Genomic DNA, 21,127 nt, shown 5'->3' with positions numbered 1-21,127 from the left:
CACAAAGTACAAGTAGGTTGCAAATGTGGTTCCAGACATTCACCCTTTTGTAGCTCATCAGAACAAATTCATCAGTTGAGAGGAGGGGGATGCAGCTGCAGTGTTATGGAGAAACAGCGTGAGGGAGTTGGAGGGCAACAGTGGTAAAATATCGGAGTGGTACATTTACAGGTTACACACTACATTTCTGGTTATGCTACATCTAATACTTCTAAATAGATTGAGATTCTTTTTTATATATATAAATAATAGTTTTATTTTCGGAACTAGAGTAAATACTAATACAGTACAATCTCCCAATAGCGGACACTCACAGGGAATAAAAAAGTGTCAGCTATTGAGAGATATTGGGAAAAAGGGCAACAAAAATATTTCTAAATGACCAAATACTGAACTGTACTACAGAGTGTAATTAACTATAAAACACGATAAAGGAATATTACAATACAATCTCCCAGTGCCATTTAATCACCAATTATCCCTCCCCCGTATCATTTCATCCCACCTTTATACCCTGGGCCGTCTTATTCCCCCATTACCCCTTGTGCCACATCATCTACCCTTGACCCCCTGAGCCATTTCATTCCTTGTGTAAATGTATCACCCCCCTCTTTATGAAGTGGCACAGGGGAATAAAGTGAGAATGAAATGGCACGGGGGATAAAGGGGTAAGGAACGGGCACAGAGGGATAAAGGGGAATCAAATGGCACAGGTGGTGGTGAAGAGGGGGTGATGAATTAGCACAGGGGGGGATCAAGAGGAAAAGGGGGGATGATTTGGCACAGGAGAAAAAGTGGCACAGGGGGATCAGGGAAGGAGGGGGTGAATGATGTGGCTGGGGGACGTAAAGAAACAGGAGACCACTGTTTAAACAGTGGTCTTCTGCTTCTGTGCTGTGGCTTCTGCAGAAAGGTGCAGCGGGGCCTGGGCCCCTTACTGGGGTATTGGCTGACAGCGGCCAAGGTAGGGTTGGCACATACACCTGGTTGTCCCCTATTGGGAGTATTTTGTCCCCTTTTGGGTGTGTCCGCATCCACTATTGGGAGTGTCCCCTATTTGGAGGGTGCAAATACATTGTCTTATGGGACTGTGCCGGGGAATTAAAAACTGACAAAAAGTTTGAAATCTCCCTTAGGGGACACTCCCAATAGCAAAGAGCATTGTGACTACTAATATGGTGATGGCAGAGCATGATCGGAAAATACATGGTGAGTACAATACTATTTATTGGAAAACATTTTTATTTTCAAGTATTTAATATAAAATTTTTAACAATGCAATTGAATAGTTATTCTGATGCATAAATCAGAATATATTACATACCAATACAGGAAAAAAGAAAACAATATTTTGCTCAATATTTACATCAGGGAGATACATTTACAATATATGCTGTCTTACTCTGGACTCTGGTTTATATTAGAAAAATAATAATTCAGATTTCTTTTTAAGGAGTAGGCTCACACTGTTTAATCTCTCCTGGCAATACTAAAACCTGCTGTATTTGATCCGAAACACAAAGATAAACAAAAAAACTAACCAAAAGTGAATATGCAGTATCAATAGCCTGTATAAAGTCTTCAAGTTTGGGCCATTGTTTACATTTTTAAAAGGACTTGGACATGCCAGATGTAAATTGTAGCACTTTAAAATTACACCTTAGGGCTACGAAGTTAAAAAGAGGCATGTTAGCTGTTACCCTAACCTTATACATTTGAACTATATGAAGACTAAAACTAAACAAAACCATGGACTTTTCTTTTTATTGTTCTGTATTTTGGCAAGCAAATCCAGGACCTATAAAGATACACAAGAAGCAGCTGCCCAACACCAATAATGGGATACCCTGATACCTAATGTACAAAATAAACATAAAAGTGTACCGGCCAACACAAGCAGGTGCATCTCAGCAAGGTAGACTTCAAGTATCTTCTCTGAAGGTTAGAGGTAGATAACCTGTAACCCCTCTGTCACTGAATACTAAAGTTCTTTGTGGTGTGCAGATGGATGAAATATTATTTTAAGTTCCATCTAAAAAGCTACAGGTATCTTAAAACGGATTTTAATTTTACTGTCCTAGGTTTCTAAGTTATTGTTCAAGCAAAGTCCCAAATTGCACCAATTTCAAATAAAACCTCATAGGGGAGGTTAAAATAATTTACTGGGCCTATAGTCTAATGGTTTGTTATGTACGCCATTTTCAGTAGTTGCTTGTCCTTCTAACTCTTCTATGTAACCATGAATACAGAACAACACACTTTCAGAGCTACCTAGGTTTAAATGAAACATCCGATGTAATTACTGATACGGCAAAGAGTTCTATCACAATTCCGAAACAAAAGCTGAGGGACTGGTGCACAATGACATCTTCACTCACAAGAGCACATCACAGATGTAACTAAAGTTCATCGGCTTGCAAAATGTCCATTACCTAAGGAATACTTCATAATCTGCCATGCTACAGCATTTAGCTAAATGTCTCTAGAACCATGCGCAGTCAAGTCGTTTTGATTCCCTCAAAGGCACAAAATTTCCATCTCTTTTCCAGTGTGGCTCCTACACCAGTGAATTCTTGTTTAAACATTCGTGGTAACCTCATGAGCAAAGACTCAATTTCATTAGCTGATATCTGTGGAAAAAGGAAAAAATATATATCAATTGAAGAGTAAAATGAACGGAAGGGAAGTCCTTAGGCCCTATTACATGACTAAATGCACAATCTTGGAGATCGTTACTTGAGCAGTGGTCGAAAGATGATTTATTTTTTAGTTTTTTAACAGGTGAAGATGGAATATTCAGCTGACATAGGGGCACTTGCTTATTTGTAGGCTGATCACTGATCCTATTACGCAGGGCGAGATCAGTCTGTTTTGGCCCATAATCATTCTAATATTGGCTTTGTCAAGTGAAATCATTATCTTAAGAGGTATTATCTTATGAAGAGCATATAGATGTCATATCAGGGCATATAGATGTCAATGCCTTGCCTCGTCTCTTATTTATCAGATGATGACCAGGACGGCTTTCATTTAGGAAGGCATAAACCAAACACCCTTTTTAAAGGATTACTCTGCTCCCCAGCATCCGGAACATTGAGTTCCGAACACTGTGTGTGGGCTTCCGTGTTCACGCCTGCCCCCTCGTGACGTCACGGCCTGCTCCCTCAATGAAAGTCTGTGGGAAGGGGGCGTCACGCTCCCTCCCGTAGACTTGCATTGAGGGGGGCGGGATGTGATATCACATGACGTCACGAGGGGGCGAGCATAAACACGGAAGCCCGCACACAGTCCCAGGGCTAAGCACATCCTTTGGGATCTTGTTAAAAAAAAAACTAAATGGCTTCCTGATTGCTTACAGAAGACCATGATGGTTTGATCACCTAAGGTTAGTGTAAGTACGATTCGGATCTTGACCACCAGAAAAAGTTAGTTAATGTTAGCTCTACAGCAGAACTACATACTATTCATACACGGAGCTACAAGGACGCTAATAAGCATTTTGATAAACTTCATACATTGTTTGAGTGGTATTGGATTGTCCACGACTCTCTTTGTGTTATGGGAGTCAGATAAAAGGAGATTTTTGTTTACTTACCGTAAAATCTCTTTCTCGGAGGATTCATGGGGGACACAGACCGTGGGTGTATGCTGCTGTCTCTAGGAGGTGTGACACTATGGTAATTAAAAAAATTCGGCTCCTCCCAGCAGGATATACCCACCTTCAGGCCCTGAGCTAATCAGTTTAAGTTCCAGAGCAATAGTAGGAGACCAACAGGTCAAAGAAAAACCCAAAACTGTCCGAGAACGAGAAGAAAAAACATAACTAAACACACCCTCGGACAGAGAACCAAAGGAAATCCCAAAAAGGGCAGGAGCTGTGTCCCCCAATGGATCCTCCGAGAAAGAGATTTTACGGTAAGTAAACAAAAATCTCCTTTTCTCTACCAAAGCCGTCCCTTCAGTGGGCAGATAAACAGTCAGGCAGACGGCCGATCCACTGCCGCTTGCAACACTTTACGACCCAGACTAGCATCAGCCGATGCGAAAGTATGGACTCGGTAAAACCTTGAGAAAGTGTGCAAAGATGACCAGGGAGCTGCCTTGCAAATCTGCGAGGCCGAGGCTCTATTCTGGAGAGCCCAGGATGCCCCAAAAGAACGGGTAGAATGAGCCACAACCCTGAAAGGAGGAATCTTCCCCTTACAGCGATAGGCTTCCGAAATGGCGGACCGAATCCACAGAGAAATGGTGGCCTTGGAAGCAGGTTGTCCCTTGCGACGACCTTCCGTAAGGACGAAAAAGGAATCACACTGACGAAATGAAGAAGTGACGGAGAGATAAGACCGAACAGCCCGAACTACATCCAGCTTGTGCAGTAAGCGCTCCTTAGGATGAGAAGGAGCAGGACAAAGAGACGGGAGGACAATGTCCTCATTGAGATGAAAGGCCGAAACCACCTTAGGCAAAAAAGAAGGATCTGGCCGGAAAACGATCTTGTCCTGGTGGATCACCAGAAACGGAGAACGTCAGGAAAGAGCTGCCAATTCATACACCCTCCGGATGGAGGTGATAGCAACAAGAAACGCCAGTTTCCAAGAAAGGAGGCGGAGAGACACCTCTCTAAGGGGCTCAAAGGGTGCACCCTGGAGGGCACTCAGAACCAAATTCAAGTCCCAAGGGGGAGAGGGTAACCGATAAGGAGGAACACTCCTTGAAGGAAGGTCCGGACATGAGAATTAGAAGCCAGGGGCCGCTGGAAAAGAACAGCAAGGGCCGAAACCTGACCTTTAAGTGAACTGAGGAACAACCCCAGTTCCAACCCCGACTGCAAAAAGTCGAGAAGACGGGGAACCGAGAAGGTTACCGGGGAGAAGTCCTGAGCTTCACACAAATGAAAATAAGACCGCCAAGTACGGTGGTAAATTCTTGCGGAGGAGGGCTTACGAGCCCCGAGCATGGTGTGAATGACTTGGGAAGAGAACCCGCGGGCCTTCAAAACCGCGGTCTCAACCGCCACGCCGTCAAATGCAGCGACTGTAAATTGGGGTGGCAAAGAGGACCCTGAGAGAGCAGGTCCGGACGGAGCGGAAGGCGCAGTGGAGCGTCATCCAGGAGCCTGACTACGTCGGCGTACCACGACCTTCGGGGCCAATCTGGAGCTACCAGAATGGCGGGGATGTCCTCTGCTTTGAGCTTCCTCAGCACCCTGGGAAGGAGCGGAAGGGGAGGGAACAGATAGGGTAGGGCAAACCCCGCCCAAGCAATCACTAGGGCATCCACGGCCAGAGCCTGAGGGTCCCGGGACTTGGACACAAAAGGAAGGACCTTCCGATTGTGCCGGGACGCGAAGAGGTCCACATCCGGAATGCCCCAGAGGTCGCAGATTTGCGCGAAGACCTCTGGATGTAGAGACCACTCGCCGGGGTCGGGTGAGGACCGACTGAGGAAGTCCGCTTCCCATTTGAGCACTCCCGGAATGTGAATCGCCAAAATGGTCGGAACCTTGCTTTCCGCCCAGGTGAAAATCTTGGTCACCTCGGCCATGGCTGCAGAGCTGCGAGTGCCGCCCTGTCGATTTATGTACGCCACGGCCGTGGCGTTGTCCGACTGGACGCGGACAGGACGGGACTCCCAAAGAAGATGACAAAGAAGAATCGCCCGTAATTCCAATATGTTTATCAGAAGAAGGGTCTCTCGGGGAGACCAGAGTCCCTGAACCGACGATCAAGGGACAGAGGAGACCTGTTCCATTGAGAGAGAATCGCCAGTTGAAGGGGGCGGTAATGAACCTGGCCAAAGGGTACGGCCTCAATAGTTGCCACCATCCGACCCAGGATTTCCATACAAGTGCGGATGGGGACTGAGACCTGGGTCCGAAGGGAGTGGACCCCCGACAGAAGCGCCAGACGTTTCCGGCGGGAGACAAATTCGGGCAGAGGCCGTGTCGAATCGAAGTCCCAGGAAGGTTAGAGACTGGGTAGGACGGAGGACTGACTTGTCCCGGTTGACCATCCACCCGAGGCGATCCAGAGTGTGGAGAGTGACGTCCAGATTCTCCAGAGTTTGGGCTCTGGTTGGAGCCTTGATGAGAAGGTCGTCCAGGTAGGGTATCACCGAGATTCCCCTCGACCGTAACAGGCCCATCACCGGCGCAAGGATCTTTGTAAAGACCCGAGGAGCCGTGGCTAGACCAAAAGGGAGGGCTACGAATTGATAATGCCCCTCCGGAACCGAAAAGCGGAGGTACCGATGATGGCCTGGAAATATTGGCACATGGAGGTAGGCATCCTTGATGTCCACCGAGGAAAGGAACTCCCCTTGTTCCACGGACGCCACCACCGAACGGAGAGATTCCATTTGGAAGTGGCGGATAAGAAGATGACGGTTGAGATGCTTGAGGTCTAGGATTGGGCTGTCCTTCTTGGGAACCACAAAAAGATTGGAATAGAAACCCCCGAAACCGTTCCCCTGGAGGAACGGGAAGTATAACCCCCTGGAGAAGCAGAGACTGGAGAGCCGCTCGAAAGTGCTTTGCCAGAGAAGGAGACTGGGGGGGGCCCGGGATCGAAAAACACGATCCCTCGGAAGGGAGGCGAATTCGATTCGGTACCCGTTGGACACCACGTCCTTGACCCAAGAGTCCTGAATGTGTGAGGTCCAGATGTCTCGAAAAAGTGAGAGACGACCTTCCACCCGAGAAGAAACCGCGGGTGGGGGCCTCACTTCATGCAGAAGTGGGTTTGCGGTTGCCTGATTTGGGCGCAAAACGACCGGACCGGTTGGAGTCCGACTTCCAAGACGGGCGTGCCCAGAATGAGGGAGCCTTCTTGTCCCGCGAGGGCGCCTGCCCGGACCCTTTGCTGGAGCCAGTGGTCCGAAAGGACCAAAAGGAAAAGGACTTCCTTTGGGAAGTAGGGCGAGCCTTATTTTGAGAATTTTGAGGGAGCAGTTTGAACAGCATTTTCTTAGTATCTGATATGAAGTGGAATATAATGGGACATGTAAGAAAAATGTGCTTTAAGTAACCTTGTTCTCCACATTCCCTCCAACACATGGGAGATATGTGAGGGAGTATTAGTGACAGTTTTTTGGGAGTACAGTACCATCTATTCACAACCTAACAGTGGTGCTCCCACATGTTTGCACAGGCAGTCGCTCTCTTCACTATTGTAAGTGTGAGCCTTATTTTGAGGTAACAAGGAACTCTTACCTCCCGTTGCCTCAGAGATAATTTCATCAAGGCGTTTGCCAAAAAGACGGCCACCCGTAAAAGGAAGCTCAGTGAGAGACCTTTTGGAAGCGGCATCCGCATTCCAAGCTTTAAGCCACTTAGACTGGCGGAGAGCCGCTAGGTGACCCACAGCAAAGGCAGAACAACGGGCTGACTACATGGAAGCTGCACACAGGAAGTCCCTAGCTTTAGAGCATTGGAGAGCCAGAGCAGATAGATCCTCTGGGGGGGATCCCGCAAAGATATCCTGATGGAGCTTTTGGCACCACTCCGACAGAGTCTTGGACACCCATGTCGAGGCGAAGATGGGAAGAAGAGAAGAGCCAGCTGCTTCAGAGGCAAACTTCGCTAAGGATTCTACCTTCTTGTCCGTGGGATCCTTGAAGGCAGCGGCATCTGCCAGAGGCAGTGTAGTCGCCTTAGAGATCCGGGAGATTGGTGGATCCACTGAGGGAGGGGAAACCACCTTAGCGACAAAGTCCTTGTCAAATGGATAACGTTCTTGAATCGTCTTAATTCCCGGGAACCTTTAGTCTGGATGTTTCCATGCAGATTCCAGAATGTCGTCAAAGTCAGTGTGAGAGCGGAACCTTTGAGGTGCTGGCTTAGCACGATGAAAGGATACTCCTGGAGTGACAGCTGAAGATCCTGGTTCCTCTAAGTGAAAGGTGTCTCTTATGGCTGTCACCAATGAGTTCACCGTTTCAATTGAGTCTGAGCGGTCCTCTGAGTCAGATGCCGGCTTGGAAGCTTCGTCCACCAGTTCACCCAGAGAATGTGAACAAGTAGAGGCAGTACGCGGCTCTGGCGTGGCAGAGCGGCGACTCAGAGAACGTCCTCTAGCGCCCAGATGACGGGGGGGGCGGGACCCACGAGGGGAACGCTCACGTCTATCTGAAGACACAATGGAAGAGTCAGACGAGGCACCCCAAGTACGCTTGTGAGAGCGTGAAGTATGTGGAGACGAGGAGCGGGCCCTATCAGAGGCCCTGCGCAGGGAAGACCCCTTCAAGGCGGACACCACTTCCCGGGAGGCCTCAGCCACCGAACGGGAGACTTGGGTCAAGTCAGCCATATACTGGGTCAGGGAAGAAACCCAGGCTGGTGGAGCAGCTGAACGCACTGGAACCGAAAGGGCATCAGGGGGTACCAGGGGGTCTGGGGGAGCAGTGGAGCAGGCAGGGCAAGTGGGCTCGTTAGAGCCAGGCATTTTGGTACTACAGTGCTTACAGACAAAATAAGTCACTGAGGTTCCAGGTTTCTGTTTAGAGGGAGGAACAGCTCTGGGTAGGACATTATGAGAAAAAATACAGGAACTTTCTCACCCTAGTCTGTGTCCCCTGGCAGCTGCAGTGAGGAGAACGGCTCCATGCAGCTAGTGTGAGGAACAGGCCAGCCAATAGTAGAGGGGGGCGTACCTGAGGCACTGACTAATTGGCCCCCTTCTGACTGAAAATCGCGCCCACGGCGCTGATTGGAGGCTATTTCGCGCCTCAGAGCTCCGACAGCCCTGTGGGCGGAGCTAAAGACAGGCTGAGAAGAAGCTGTAATGGCACCCGCTCCTTGTCCCGAGCGCACATGTCAGCCACATATGCGCTCGGGGGAACAGAGCGGGTGGCCAATACGCCGGCAGAGACTGCCGGAGAAAGCGAAAGCAAGCCGGCGCAGGGAGCGCCTGGCCTGAACCAGCGCCGCGGCTGTAAGCCACATATAAGGCGCTGCCGGAGAAAGCAAAAGTAAGCTGGCGCGGAGAGAGCCCGGCCCGTACCAGCGCCACGGCTGTCAGCCACATATAAGGCGCTGCGGTCTAGATACAGTAACCACACACACACACACACCCAGTGAAAAATATAGAGTACATGCCCCCTCAGATGCCATTGCCCCCCCAGAATAAAAGTCCAGAATAAAAGTCCAGAATAAAAGTCCAGAATAAAAGTCCAGAATAAAAGTCCAGAATAAAAGTCCAGAATAAAAGTCCAGAATGAAAGTCCATCCCCAGTAAGCCAGTCTCATAACCTGAAAAGGTGGGCCAAAACAGGGGGTCTCCAGAAGTAGCAAGTCCGCACCTGAGGAGAAAAGGGGGGGGGGGGGGGGAAGTACTTACCAGTCATAAGAACTTACCTAATGGAGTCTTCAGTGAAGTCTTCAGTCAGCTTTAGTTACCTGCATCACGCCTGGCTGCTATGCGCAAGCGAGGTGAGCAGGGAAATAGGGGGACCCGGACCCATGAGGTACCAACCCAGGCGCTGATCGTTGGCGAGGGGGGGGGGGGGGGGGTGAACAGCGCATATACGCAATGTCTGTGCCCCCTTACTCGCAATGGGGAAACAGGGAACCGGAGTCCCTGAGTCCCCACCTGAAAATAGAGAAGAAAAAGGAATAAAAAAATAACTAACACGTCCCTATACTAGGAAAACAAAAAAATCAGAAGACCTGGTCTGGAGAATTCCAGACCATGTCCACTTCCTTCAGACACTAAGCTTAAACTGATTAGCTCAGGGCCTGAAAGCGGGTATATCCTGCTGGGAGGAGACGACTTTATTTATTACCATAGTGTCACACCACCTAGAGACAGCAGCATACACCCACGGTCTGTGTCCCCCAATGGAGCCGATAGAGGAAAGTACTTTGTGTGATGTGGAAACATGGACATCCATTTTGCTGTAATGGTAATATTCTGTCTAATGTGCACTCCTTAGAGGTACTGAATTACCAGTGGGCTGATCCTGGTGCAATAGTTTTTTAGTTTTAATGGTTTTTTAGCAATCATATTTTGGATTAAACTTGATTATTATTACCCTGCAACTAGAATATGCTGTTTATACCACAAAATGTATTATGACGGTGTTCTCGTGTTATTTGAAAACTAATAACATTGTAATTGCATTTGATGAAACATCCTACAGTGTTAAATTAGTAACACCTAATGCTAAATGTCTATTAACAACTGCTAAATAACTGAACTGTGGAACATCCATGGAAATATACAGGTGACAGCGATATGAATGCAAACTAATTCATTTTGGATCATAAAATTATAAAGAGCAAAACATAATTTCATAAAAATCAGGCATTTACTAATACACTATAAAAGAGAAAATGTTATGTCCAGCACAAAGGTTTTTGATAGGATATAATTGATGCCAAAATATTCTTTATTATGAATTATTGTAACAGCATTTATATTAATGTGACAGGCTTATTGGGAAAATAATTTCAATCAATTGTTGCTACACTCCAGTCACTGGCACTGCTTACCTCCAGTCACTGGCACTGCTTACCTCCAGTCACTGGCACTGCTTACCTCCAGTCACTGGCACTGCTTACCTCCAGTGACTGGCACTGCTTACCTCCAGTGACTGGCACTGCTTACCTCCAGTGACTGGCACTGCTTACCTCCAGTCACTGGCACTGCTTACCTACAGTCACTGGCACTGCTTACCTACAGTCACTGGCATTGCTTACCTCCAGTCACTGGCACTGCTTACCTACAGTCACTGGCACTGCTTACCTACAGTCACTGGCACTGCTTAGCTACAGTCACTGGCACTGCTTACCTCCAGTCACTGGCACTGCTTACCTCCAGTCACTGGCACTGCTTATCTCCAGTCATCACATCCTCCCAAGATGTGATCATAAACTGTCACTGAGCCAATACCAAGTGAGGAGCCAGTGCTGCTTAAAGTAGCCTGCATATTAAATAACTTCATAACTGGTGATACAGGCTATTATTAAAAACCTAGTGATGCCACTGGTGGGGCCCAATGGCCTATGGCAAAAGGGTGCCATTTATCTTATCTGCCTAGGGCACCAGAATACATTGTATCCATGATTGCAAGCTTAATTATTATCAACTAATACCTCACGTTTACCATGTATATAATTTTTTTGGGCCTGTAGTGATGAGGGAGCCTGGGGCGGTGCTTTGTGTGGTGCACACAGAAAGTGCTGGGCAATCTGCCTAATTAATTAGACTGGGCTAAACTAATAGGTTATAAGCCAGCATGATTCACTACACGTTATCATGTAGATGGCACCCTGTGTGTGCTGTTACCTGTCTGCAGATCAAAAAAAATAGGCAGCTGTGCAGGGTTTTATTAATTTTTGAAGGCCCTTTGTCAAAATTAAAGAAAGAATCTGATTGATTGTTATAGGCAACTTCTCCACATTTTCTCTGCGCAGGTTTTAATAAGTCTCTGTCCCAATCTATTGTGATGGTCAAACTCCTTTTAAGTGGTCACCCTGCTTTATAATAATTCCTGATACTGAATGAATGAATAAAAAATTAATACATAAATCTGAATTAATATGGTAAATTTACAGGAATCTATTTTCACATAAAGCTGTGAAGAACTAAAATATCAATATAATAGGACAGAACACAGTTCAAATGATGTAAAAAAAATAAAAAATTAAAATAGCATCAGTAGTTTCTGCTACCGAAGCTTCAGTGTCACTTCTATACTTTGGCTAAGTTAGAACATATATAACTATACAGTACAGACTTTACATGCCTTATTCTGCTGCTGTGTATTTTCCTACCCATTGAGGTCAATAGGTAGCAAAATCAGCTGCAGAAAATACACAGTAAAATATGTATGACCCTACAATAAAAAAAAAAAAATAATCAGTTTGGTAGACCATAGTCTTGGTTAAATGGAAACATGCCTTTACCGTCCAGAAACAAATGTGATGGATTCCACAATGTGATAAATCAGGTACTAGTGAATCTACTACAATACATCATGGCAGATAGTGAAATAACGTATATTACATTAATCTGGAATTAAATATATGGACTGTAGAATTAAAAAGAAAAAGTGTATTACCCTTGAGTCCAGTTGTTGAAGGTAAGACCATAGGTATTCTATATTAGCGCCAAACGGATGGACATTTAGAAATGTCGATATGATACCTGAAAGTCAATAGGAAATGTAGATTTGTATACAGTAATGATGTATAGCCCTGCAGAAAAAGCTGGCACTTTGTTAGTGGATATTTACATAGACTACAACAACCTAGGGCTTTTCAGCTGTTACAAAACATCCCAGGTCCCCAGCTGGATTGGCACATTGGTATTTGGAGCCCAGCAAGAACAGCTGGTGAGCCACAGGCCGCCAATTTTTGTTTTGCTTTATAACATTTTCAAATCTGAATATAACCTTGGAATATTATGTGCAGTTGGCTTCACACCCTGAATAAAGAGTTAAACATGAAGATATTTCACAGGAATGACCAAAACTGCTTCTACTCAATCCAATAATTCACAGGAGTGAAACATTCTGCAGCCAGGTGACTGCGATAAAACAATGGAGAATGGTGTTTTTCTCATTCAGTCTGCTGGAAGCTTATTAACTATCCATTTTATGCTTGATTTGCCAATACAAAATTGCAGCTACTAGAATAAGGGAATTATCATTTTTCTTTAGTGTGGATGTTCCCTGGAGAAAGTATTTTATAAAGATGTGTCACGAAACACATTGGCTCCAAGTTTCCCAATAATTACACTGTTCATAGCCATAAAAACTATTTAATTCCCATTATAGCTAAATGGCCCTGTGAAGAAGGTGCAGTCCCCCATCATATACTTACTGATATTTCACTGAAATAAACCATCACTTTAAAAGGAATGTCAAAAAAACTGAATTTCCCAGTATATAACATGAACTCTAGGTAGTTTCAAAATGTTATAGAGGACTGGAAATTGCGCATAACAATGCCAAAACAATACTACATGTAACTGACATGAACATCACAGCCAAGGATTTAGGTACAAATAGGAGGGGAGGTGGAGCAACACTTATATAGGGTAACATCTGATGTTTGGTTACCTTTAACGCTTGGGAAAGCGTTATATAGGGTTAAATCTTTATCCTCACCATCCCCGGGACGTTTCTGCCTGCAGGGACGGTGAGGATATGAACTTATAAGATGCGTCCCGCCGGCCCATAAGTAGTCTCCTGGGCGGGGAGCTCCTCTCACCTAGTCCCTTGTCTTCAGCCGGCAGCGACACCCCCTCCGCTTCATTGACGGGCCGCGTCATCACTCTGCTCACTGAACAGACGGAGCAGAGCGATAACAAGGGCCCATCAAGCGGAAGGGGCGTCGCTGCCGGCTGAAGACACGGGACTAGGTGAGAGCAGTTTATAAGTTCGTATCCTCACCATCCCCGCAGACAGAAACGTCCCCAGGGAATGATGAGGATAAAGATTTTACCCTATACTGTATAACGCTTTGCCAAGCGTTATATAGGGTTAAATCTGATTATTAGATCCCTTTAAGAACGTGGCTGAATCTAGCGAAAAGGTCGGACATATGTAAAACCTTTAAAGAGTTTCTGGAAGTAGAACAGAGATAGCTTATCTTTAGGAACGGCCATCAATATTTCACCATTGTGGATCAAACTCCTAGGAGACCAATCAACAGAATCAAGGGTTGGTGGTGTTTCAGCAAGCACTATGGCCCTTTATTGTTTAGGCACAGCACCTTGTCCACATTCAACTATGCTTGATACTATATCTTGACCCATTCAACATTAAATGGGTTTTTAACTACATACATTTATCTATATATATATATATATATATATATATATATATATATATATATATATATATATATATATATATATAAAACTCAATGGGGGAGATTTCCTAATCTAGTCTATTCTGGGTATGCTTATAGACCAGCGTATGTGGTAGTCTCCTGTCTATTGTGCTCCTAATTTATCAAAGGTCTCACAGCCCTTGATAAATTCTGTGCTCAGACTTCAGGGTCTACAGCTTAAACTGCATTTAGACCTGCTCCAACATGGTCTGACATTTCAGCGTATTTTGGGCAGATGCGACTTGTCGCACAAAAGTAGCACTTGATAAATTCAGCACCAATGCATTTTCCAATGCATTTCCGTGTAAAATAGACTTGCATGCATCATGTTCTAAAAATCCTCTACAGCAAAAGTCGCAGAAAAGTCGCACATATTTAGACTGCGACTTTCTGTGCGACAAATTTAGACACATGTTACTTATATGTCAACAACAAACATAGGATAGGTGATTTAACCCTTACTCACCCCCAATTGCCAGGGGCGGGGTTAAAGTTTAAAGTCCTATACAAGTCTATGAGAAATACATGTTACTGCATAACTTCCAAAGGGCTGGAGATATGTTGATAATACTTGGTCACACGCTACTTATATGTCCACTTAAAATATAGGATAGTTAATTTTACCCTTAACTACCCCCATTTGTGAGGGTCGGGGTTTTTGTTTAAAGTCCTATGGAAATTAATGGGAAATGTATGTTCCCACATAACTTCCGTACGGCTGGAGATATTTCAATACCTGGTACACATATTACAGGTTGGGATAGGAGGTCGGGATAGGAGGTCGAGATAGGAGGACGGCATAGGAGGTCAGGATAGGAGGTCGAAAGAGGAGGACGGGATAGGAGGTCGGGATAGGAGGACGGCATAGGAGGTCGGAATAGGAGGTTGGGATAGATGGACTGGATGGGGGGGACGGGATAGGAGGTCGAGATAGGAGGTTGAGATAGGAGGTCGAGATAGGAGGACAGGATAGGAGGACAGGATAGGAGGTTGTCATAGGCGGTCGAGATAGGAGGTCGAGATAGGAGGACCGGATAGGAGAACGGGATAGAGGACAAGATAGGAGGTCGAGATATGATGACGGGATAGGAGGTCGGGATAGGAGGACGGGATATGGGGTTGGGATATGACAACAATATATGAGGATGGGATATGAAGTCAAAAGCTTCCTCCTTTGTTTATTTTCCTCCCCAACAAGGATTAGGAAGGAAAAACCGGGCAACGCCGAGTACTCAGCTAGTATCTATATATATATATATATATATAAAACTCAACGTGTGTGTGTGTGTATGTATGTGTGTATGTATGTTCCAGCATCATGTCCAAACGGCTAAAGATATTAACATGAAACTTGGCACACATGTTACTTATATGACAACAACAAACATAGGATAGGTGATTTAACCCTTACTCATTTGCCAGGGGCGGGGTTTATGTTTAAAGTCCCATACAAGTCAATGGGAAATATATGTTACTGCATAACTTCCAAACGGCTGGAGATATTTCGATAATACTTGGACACATGTTACTTATATATCCACTTAAAATATAGGGTAGTTAATTTAACCCTTAACTACCCCCATTTGTAAGGGTCAGGGTTTTTGTTTAAAGTCCCATGCAAATCAATGGGAAATGTATGTTCCCACATAACTTCCGTACGGCTGGAGATATTTCAATACCTGGTACACATATTACGGGTCGGAATATGAGGACTGGATGGGAGATCGGGGATAGGAGGTCGAGATAGGAGGACGAGATAGGAGGACGGGATAGGAGGTTGAGATATGAGGATGGGAAAGGAGGACGGGATAGGAGGATGGGATAGGAGGACGGGATAGGAGGACTGGATAGGAGGACGGAAAAGGAGGTCGAGATATGAGCACGGGAAAGGAGGACGGGAGACGGGAAAGGAGGACGGGAAAGGAGGACGGGAAAGGAGGACGGGATAGGAGGACGGAAAAGGAGGACGGGATAGGAGGACGGGAAAGGAGGACGGGAAAGGAGGACGGGAAAGGAGGACGGGAAAGGAGGACGGGAAAGGAGGACGGGAAAGGAGGACGGGAAAGGAGGACGGGAAAGGAGGACGGGATAGGAGGACGGGATAGGAGGACGGGATAGGAGGACGGGATAGGAGGACGGGATAGGAGGACGGGAAAGGAGGACGGGAAAGGAGGACGGGAAAGGAGGACGGGATAGGAGGACGGGATAGGAGGACGGGATAGGAGGACGGGATAGGAGGACGGGATAGGAGGACGGGATAGGAGGACGGGATAGGAGGACGGGATAGGAGGACGGCATAGGAGGACGGCATAGGAGGACGGCATAGGAGGACGGCATAGGAGGACGGCATAGGAGGACGGCATAGGAGGACGGCATAGGAGGACGGCATAGGAGGACGGCATAGGAGGACGGCATAGGAGGACGGCATAGGAGGACGGCATAGGAGGACGGCATAGGAGGACGGCATAGGAGGACGGCATAGGAGGTTAAGATAGGAGGGCGAGAAAGGAGGTCGAGATAGGAGGACGGGAAAGGAGGATGGGAAAGGAGGTCGGGATATGAGGACGGGATAGGAGGTCGGGATAGGAGGTCGGGATAGGAGGTCGGGATAGGAGGTCGGGATAGGAGGTCGGGATATGACAACAATATATGAGGACGGGATATGAAGTCAAAAGGATTAGGAAGGAAAAACTGGGCAATGCCGGGTACTCAGCTAGTATATATATAAAACTCAATGTATGTGTGTGTGTATGTTCCAGCATCACATCCAAACAGCTAAAGATATTAACATGAAACTTGGCACACATGTTACTTATATGTAAACAACAAACATAGGATAGGTAATTTAACCCTTACTCACCCCCATTTGTGAGGGTCGGGGTTTTTGTTTAAAGTCCCATGCAAATCAATAGGAAATGTATGTTCCCACATAACTTCCATACAGCTGGAGATATTTCAATAATACCTGGTACACATATCTTATATGTCAAATAAAAAGATATGATAGTTAAATTAACCCTTACCTACACCCTTATATATAAGATGAGTTTTTATTTCAAGTCCCATGCAAGTATATGGGACTTCCAGTACCTTACTCCACAAGCTCTGCTCTGCATCTCCTGGTGAATGTTTCAATCCGGCTTGCAAGCAATGCCCAATGTCACAAAGACACTCCCACATTTTATGCCCCACCCCTTTTATTATGTACCCTTTTTGTGCATCGGTCTGGCTTGCAAATCATGCCCAATCCCACAAAGCCATGTCCCCTTCTATTTTCAGCTTACAATATCTTCATCACAAATCAGTCCCACCTGAGGACAAGGTATAAGGATGGGACATAAGGATGGGACGTGAGGATGGGATATGAGGACAGGATATGAGGATGGGATATAAGGACGGTATATGAGGTCGTGATATAAAAACGGGATGTGAGGACGGGATGTGAAGATGGGATATGAGGACGGGATAGGAGGTTGAGATAGGAGGACGGGAAATGAGGTCGAGATAGGAGGTCGGGATATGAGGACGGGATATGAGGTTGAGATAGAAGGACGAAATATGAGGTCGGGTTAGGAGGTTGAGCTAGGAGGACGAGATAGGAGGACGGGATAGGAGGACGGGATAGGAGGACGGGATAGGAGGACGGGATAGGAGGACGGGATAGGAGGACGGGATAGGAGGTCAAGATAGGAGGACGGGATATGAGGACAGGATATGAGGTCGAGATAGTAGGACGGGATAGGAGGTCGGGATATGAGGTCGAGATAGAAGTTGGGATATGAGAATGGGATAAGAGTTTGAGATATGACGAAAGGATATGAGGTCAAGATACGAGGTCAGGATAGGAGGTCAGGATATGAGGACGGGATAGGAGGTCAGCATAGGAGGTCGGGATAGGAGGTCGGGATAGGAGGACGGGATAGGAGGACGGGATAGGAGGTCGGGATAGGAGGTCGGGATAGGAGGTCGGGATAGGAGGTCGGGATAGGAGGTCGGGATAGGAGGTCGGGATAGGAGGTCGGGATAGGAGGTCGGGATAGGAGGACGGGATAGATGGTTGGGATAGGAGGTCAGGATAGGACAGGATATGAGGTCGACATAGGAGGAAGGGATAGGAGGTCTGGATATGAGGACAGGATATGAGGTCGAGATAGGAGGTAGGGATATGAGGACGGAATATGAGGTCGGAATAGGAGGTCAAGATAGAAGGACGAGATAGGATGTCGGGGTATGAGGATGGGAAATGGAGTTGGGATAGGACAGCAATATATGAGGACAGGCTATGAAGTCAAAAGCTTTCTCCTTTGTTGGATTTTCCTCCCAAACCAGGATTAGGAAGGAAAAACCGGGCAACGCCAGGTACTCAGATAGTCTACATATATAAAACTGAGTGTGTCCGTGTGTGTGTGTGGGTGTGTGTGTGTCCAAACGGCTAGAGATATTAACATGAAACTTGGCACACATGTTACTTATATGTCAACAACAAACACAAGATAAGTAATTTAACCCTTACTCACCCCCATTTGCCAGGGTCAGGGTTTTTGTTTAAAGTCCCATGCAAATCTATGGGAAATGTATGTTCCCACATAACTTCCGTACGGCTGGAGATATTTCAATAATACCTGGTACTCATATTACTTATATGTCAAATAAAAATATATGATAGCTAAATTAACTCTTACTTACACCCTTATATAAAATAAGGGTTTTTTGTTTCAAGTCCCATGCAAGTATATAGGACTTCCAGTAGCTTATTCCACAAGCTCCGCTCTGCATCTCCTGGTGAATGCGCAGTCTGGCTTGCAAGCCACACCCCATCTCAAAAAGACACACTCACTGTTTAAGCACCTCCCCTTTTATTATCTACCCTTTTTGTGCATCGGTCTGGCTTGCAAATCATGCCCAGTCCCACAAAGCCACGTCCCCTTCTATTTTCAGCTTATAATATCTTCATCACAACTCAGTCCCACCTGAGGATGGTACATAAGGACGGGATATGAGGACAGCATATGAGGATGGGACAGGGGGACAGGATATGGGGACAGGATATGGGGACAGGATATGGGGACAGGATATGGGGACAGGATATGGGGACAGGATATGGGGACAGGATAGGAGGTCGGGGTATGAGGTAGAGATAGAAGGACAGGATATAAGGACGGCATATGAGGTCAGGATATGAGGATGAGATATGAGGATGATATATGAGGTTGAGATATGAGGATGATATATGAGGTTGAGATATGAGGACGGGATATGGGGTTTGGATGTGACAACAATATATGAGGATGGGATATGAAGTCAAAAGCTTAGGAAGGAAAAACCGGGCAACACTGGGTACTCAGCTAATTATATATATACATTTTTTTTAACCAGACCGAAATGCACTTAATCCATATTCTTGAATGACACATGACCGATGCATCCAATCAATATGTTGTACTCCTGGCATCACCACTCAGTGATGAGTGCTATGATGCCAGGAGTATGACATATAACTGCTGACACCACTGACTGGCTGTAGCGGTCATGTGCTGTCGGCTTCTTAAAAAACACCAGGCTGCCAAATGAAGCTTTTCACAGAGGATCAGCACTAGACAGGGCAGGTGAGTATGGATTGTTTTATTTTATTCAAATTTTTTTTTTTTTTTTTTTTTTTTGGGGAGGGGGTTAAAATGTTTTTACATTATTTTAGAAAAGAAAACCTTTAATAAATGAGCTAGCACACCACAGATTTTTTAGTCTGGTTACTGTCAGGAGGAGTCAGACCTCAAAGTCAAAAACTTATGGACCATCCTTAAGGTCTTGTCCACACTACCGTCAAGGAATAAATTCAACGCCTCTGCCAGTTGTTAAATCAGATTTTACAGGAACTAAAATCTCAGGATGCTGTGCTAGTCTTCTTGTCAAAACAAATGACATCACTCCAGGAACCCATTTGACCTCATAAGTCAATAGGGCCCATTGGGTACAGTTGGTGTCTGTCGCTTAACAGGTCTGGCACTGCCGTCATGGCTGTTGTAAAGAATTAGAATAGGCCATCTGTACCTCAACATGAAACCCCTTTAGGGTAGGGTAACACACAGCACATCTGCAGCGTATTTTACGTTGTATTTTACGGCGTATTAACCGGAGGTCGAAAGGGAGTGGATGCAGTGGTTGTTGTGCCAGTATTAAAGACAATAAGAGGTGGCAGGCCTTAGTATGTAAACTGTAGAACCATAGTCCCCTACTGTGAAAGTAAATGTTATAGTAGAGCTTCTTAGTTGACATCGTAATAAAGACCCTTGGATATATTTAAAGCGTACCTGTCAGATCCAACAACATTTTTTTTATGTTACTCAGTAACTAATCCTGACAATGTACATCTAATTTTGTCATCTATATTTATTATAAAAATATCTCTTTTCATCAGCTCACAGTGTTATAAATCCTCTCAGGGGAAGGAGGCGTGTCCCTCCCTTGTGGTGGTGGGAGGTGATTGGTGTGTCTGCTCATGCAGCCTTGTACAGGAGTCATCTCTTGTCCATGACTCATGGACAAGCTTGATGCTGCTGAAGGACTGGTTAGTGTCCAGGTAGGTATGGGGACCCCTTAGTGGAAGGATTTTTATTAAATATTCAACATTTTTTAAACAATCATTTTACAAATGATCTTTAATTTCATCAATAACATATAAAAAGTTTTTGGATCTGACACTGCCCATTTAAATATACAGAGTGGGTATGGATACACCTTAATAAAATGGGAATGGTTGGTGATATTAACTTCCTGTTTGTGGTACATTAGTATATGTGAGGGGAAGAAACTTTTCAAGATGGGTGGTGGCCATGGCAGCCATTGTGAAGTCGCCCATTTTGAATCCAACTTTTGTTTTTTTCAATAGGAAGAGGGTCATGTGACACATCAAACTTATTGGGAATTTCACAAGAAAAACAATGATGTGCTTGGTTTTAACGTAACTTTATTCTTTCATGAGTAATTTACAAGTTCCTGACCACTTATAAAATGTGTTCAATGTGCTGCCCATTGTGTTGGATTGTCAATGCAACCCTCTTCTCCCACTCTTCACACACTGATAGCAACACCACAGGAGAAATGCTAGCAAAGGCTTCCAGTATCCGTAGTTTCAGGTGCTGCAGAATGGGCAAAACAAAAATTGGAACATGACCCTCAGTTTACGCAGAAGATTTTGTTCAGTGATGAGGCAAACTTTTATGTGAATGGTGAAGTTAACAAACAAAACCACCGCTATTGGTCTAACACTAACCCACATTGGATAGATCCCTC

General features: G+C 45.5%; 1 protein-coding gene across 2 annotated transcripts in view; it reads right to left on the bottom strand.

Moving 5' to 3' along the window:
- Positions 1 to 1,215: 1,215 nt before the first annotated feature.
- The window catches only part of ENOX1 (ecto-NOX disulfide-thiol exchanger 1), a 220,610-nt gene continuing 200,698 nt past the window's right edge, over positions 1,216 to 21,127 (bottom strand). For both annotated transcript variants that reach the window (XM_056555436.1, XM_056555435.1), the window contains exons 13-14: positions 12,061 to 12,146; positions 1,216 to 2,630 (exon numbers count right to left, since the gene is read on the bottom strand). In XM_056555436.1, coding sequence (XP_056411411.1) covers positions 2,499 to 2,630; positions 12,061 to 12,146 — 218 coding nt within the window. In that variant the 3' untranslated portion in view covers positions 1,216 to 2,498. The remainder of the gene's footprint in view (positions 2,631 to 12,060; positions 12,147 to 21,127) is intronic.

Source organism: Hyla sarda, chromosome 2 (genome assembly GCF_029499605.1).
Source record: "Hyla sarda isolate aHylSar1 chromosome 2, aHylSar1.hap1, whole genome shotgun sequence".
Classification (NCBI taxonomy): Eukaryota; Metazoa; Chordata; class Amphibia; order Anura; family Hylidae; genus Hyla; species Hyla sarda.
The sequence above is the reverse complement of the archived record's forward strand: the minus strand, read 5'-3'. Positions and strand labels throughout refer to the sequence as shown.